The 4,364-nt window shown below is 43.8% G+C and overlaps 1 protein-coding gene across 1 annotated transcript; it reads right to left on the bottom strand.

The window, feature by feature from the left end:
• Nucleotides 1–1,034: 1,034 nt before the first annotated feature.
• SARC_04797 (hypothetical protein) lies at nt 1,035–4,004 on the bottom strand (the record flags this gene model as incomplete). Its single annotated transcript, XM_014301357.1, has 4 exons — nt 1,035–1,398; nt 1,608–2,368; nt 2,845–3,097; nt 3,805–4,004. The coding sequence occupies 4 exons, from the start codon at nt 4,002–4,004 to the stop codon at nt 1,035–1,037; spliced, it is 1,578 nt and encodes a 525-aa protein (XP_014156832.1).
• Nucleotides 4,005–4,364: the final 360 nt, after the last annotated feature.

Below are 4,364 nucleotides of genomic sequence, written 5' to 3'. Positions count from 1 at the left end.
AAATAATGTATATTGTGCACTTCAGTTGAAGAAAACTGTATCATAGCAAATCTACTAAATAGATAGTATAATCTTCAGGCAATATTTCTTGTACAAATTATATACAGTTAATTTCGAGGCTCTATTAAACACAAAGTAATCCTGTCAGAGTATTTCAATTAATGTACTTTATATCATCTAAAAAACTCGGGTAAAGGCAGGTCACGCTTTGTTCTCTGTGACCGCGTTCTTCGTGGCTGTATTGCCTCATTAGCAGACCCATTTACAGGCGCATGGTTTGGATTTGCTGGGGCTTTCCCTCTGACATTTGGGCATACCAGTTCTGGTTCCTCTTCCGTATCGGTGCCATCACCGCTTTCTTTGACATTGATACGGCTTTCTCCTACATTGTGCATGACAGAACTAAGTTAAAGACCACGCTAAGAATATATATATATATATATACATACACACACACACACACACACACACACACACACACACTACATATATGTATATATATATATATATATATAATATAATAATATAATAATATAATAATAAATATATAACTGTACGGGATCTATCATACATATGCGTATATTCGAGACCACATCATATAATTGCTTGTACAGGGGACCATTATAGAACTCGACTCGCTTAGAAGACACCGAGAAGTACCACGCAAAAAATAATTTTGCATTTTCTGGTACAGTCAAACTTTGAGTAGCAGTCCGAATACCTGCTGAGTTTTTGGAACTTGTCCTGAGCCTTTTGGATCGATTCTGGCGGATGTTGTGGCCATTGATAGTGATATCGATACCTCGAATGACTCTCGCTCTGAACCAAGAAAAAAAAAGGTGGGTCAAAAATCACAAACTAGTGGAGGCTGTACCCACAGACTCGACAGAAGTATACAAGTCTGAAACGAAACGACGCAAGATACGCATCCAGCGTATGAATACGAGCACATGTAAGCCTGAATACCACGTGTGCACGGGTACTTGGCCAGGCTGTAGATACGCCCCCGTACAAGCCGGTCAACCAGTAGGTACCTACCTCGTATTCCTGGCCGGTGATTCACTCACAGGTACATCGCTTGGCACTGTCCCTGAGACGCGTCTCTCTCGACTGGGCACAGTACGCAATGATCGGCTGGAGGCGGCAGTCCGTGGTTGTGCTGGCGGTACAGAGGTTGTTGAAGAAACCAACGAAGGGTTTCGTCTACTAGATAGAGACGGTATAGTACTGTTCTGTCCAGGCCTGCTGAACACAGTTTTTGTATCGGTGGATGTGTTGGTGTTGGTGTTTGTGTTTGTGTTTGTGGGGGCTGCTGTGTTGGCTGTAGTGGTTGGTGGCGGCGGTGGATTGCTCGTGACGAGTAGGGACGGCGTTCTCGTAGGTAGTGGATTGTGTTGCCTGTAGGTAGGTATAGCATATAAATAAAATAGAGTGTGCGAGTCCGTAAAAGAAAGTTAACTGGTTTCACGGCTGCCATTGGAAGTGCAAGGAATTTATGTATCTCGTTTAGAAGCACCAATGACAATAGTGCGATACCAATAGGATGAGCACGATAATACAAAACACTATATATATATATATATATATTATATATATATAATTCCTACCTGAATGAACGCGCTCTGGGTGGGCGTTGCGCGAGCGCGTTGAGGCCATCCGCAACACGACTCAGCACCTCATAGTTCTGTCGCCCTCGAACAGCCACATAGTACACGGCATCCTCGTCGATACCTACAGTACTATCTGCTGTTGCTATTCTGGTACTCTGTGCGGTGCTCCATCGCATGGGGTGGGCTGTGTGCGTGTCGGCTGTGTTGATCCTCGTCGGTAGCTTGTGCTGTACGTTCTGTATCAACCGCTGACTGCGCTTGCCGACGAGTGTGGCCTGTGAGCTGTGTGGGTGTACTATCGAGGGCGCCTGTATGCGTTCACTGGTATGCGAGTCTTTGGTTGCCCCTGTCGACGCGATATCTGTGGAATGGCTCGGACTGTCTCGGCCTTTCTCACTCCTTTTCCTACTACTACCAGTGGTACCTGATGCCTCCTGCTGACGGGTGAGCTTCTCGGCTTTGGTCCGGTCACGCGACGGGCACGAACAAATCTTCGTATCTAGTGACGCCACCCCGAGTATGTCACTACCCAGTTCTAGTCGGAATACGGTGTGTATGTTCTCTCTATTTATAGAACCGGCACAGGACGAGTAACACATGTATCGTATCGACGTGGTGTCTTGGAACGCGCCAAAACCGGCGGTTCGTTCTTTCTTCGCCGCGCTATTCTTTACGCTGCTCTCCCGCGCATTGTAGGGGACCACGGCTGACTCCACACCCGAGGGCGTTGTCAGGTACTGTGCCTGCGGATGGCTGACCTGAGATGAGTGAAGTACGAAGAAGCAGTGAATTGAGATGTGAAGGCGCAATCGATTGAACTACAGATGACCACATCAGTCAATTGAACTACAGATGACCAATCAGTCAATTGAACCACCAATAAGCAATTTATTGAAATACAACAGACCAATCGATTCAACTGCCAAAACCAATCAATGGAATACAAATGATCAATCCATTGCAACATAAAGAACCAATGGATTCAACTCCTAATAGGTAATCAATTGAAATACAATGAATCAATCGGTTGAGTTGTCACTACATATCAATATTCAAATGAATGTACACGGGCAAAACAAACAGAGAATCACCGCCAACACCTCGACCAAATTGATTAACCACTAAAACACTCAGCCAACCCAAGAACGCGGCGTGGCACAACCGAACCCAACCCAACTCAAACGCACGCGCCGCCTCAGGCCGTCCCGGCATTCCCCCCCCGCCACACACACACCTGCAGTATATGGGTCAGTGGGGCTTTCTGCGGGTCGTTGCCTGTGTTGGAGTGGTCTGTGGCGCTCCGGTGGTTTGGACATCTTGTCACGGTGGTGGTACATTTCTCTTGGCTTGAGAACACGACAAAGCACCGGACAACGGCCCCTTCGGGGGGTGGGGTGTGCGAAAAGAGTGTGATAGGGGTGTACACACCCATGTTGATGAACAGGCGGTCCAGAAGCGATGAGTACGTGGTGGAGCCGGTCAGTTTTCTGAGGGGTCGGTGAGTGGTGGAATACAATACGTTAGAAAAGTAGAGTACGCATTGACTGCAGGCAGGCATACCTCGCCTACACCACATGATCGTGCACATCGTAAGCATTTAAACGTATACGATAGCACCCCAATACGGTCACAACAGAAACAACAACGCATAGGATCATATGCATGAAATGCATCTTATCGTATATGGTATGAAAACGGCAATGGAGGTGTACACGGAAGGATTTGATGGAACTGATCCCACACTACAATACCCTACTCTTTGAACTTTCCAGATACACCATGCAGATCCGTACATGTACCTGGAAACTTGACCCAATTTAACACAAATAGAGCCACAGCTAAAGAATCACACAGAATTGAGGGCCAAATACGTACTTTCAGTATGTAGTTTATCAAACAAAATAACTATATAAACTCCCATGTTCACACATCAGCACGAGTAGTGTCATCTCAGTGTCTCGATCCGGTACGGAAATACAACACAGGTGGCGTGTGTGCGTACATGTCTTTGCATAGATATCTTGACATATTGATCTCAACTTCATCTAACCCATTGAGTCGGGCACTATCATGAAGCTTGTTGTTACAGGGCTCTTGTACGCACTCGGCGTTGATCTCTACTACTGAAGTATCGCCCACAAACAGTTAATAGTTTGCACAATGTTCCCCATGAGTTAAGACTCTTCTCACATACCCTGTGGGATTGGTGCTATCAAAATGTCCCAATCTGACACGGAAATTGTATATGCCCGGCATTGGTGTGTGTGACGAGTCTAGTACTGGTGGCGTCTGCCTTGGGGGAGGCAGTGTGAGTTCAGGCTGTATGTTCAACTGGGGGTCAGACGTAGAGGGCTCTGCCGCGGGGGCGTGGTCTTGCAAAGGCAGATTGTACATGTCTGGGAAAGAATGAGCACGTCAGCTTAGTATAATATATATATATATAACAATATATAACAATATATATATGTATATATATATATATATATAACAATATAAATATAACAATATTTATATATATTACAATATAACAATAAATATATATAAATATATGCAATATATACATATAAATTTATATACATCTATACATATACATTAAAAATACAATAATACAATAATATAATAGTATAACAATATGCTAATATACTTGTGTATACTATAGTAATAATATACATGTATATATATATATATATATATATATGTATATATGTATATATATATATATAATATAATATATACAAATAAAATAGATCCGTA

Source organism: Sphaeroforma arctica (genome assembly GCF_001186125.1).
Source record: "Sphaeroforma arctica JP610 unplaced genomic scaffold supercont1.283, whole genome shotgun sequence".
In the NCBI taxonomy this organism is placed as follows: Eukaryota; class Ichthyosporea; order Ichthyophonida; genus Sphaeroforma; species Sphaeroforma arctica.
Note: the sequence above shows the minus strand (reverse complement) of the source record. Positions and strands in the feature narration are given on the sequence as shown.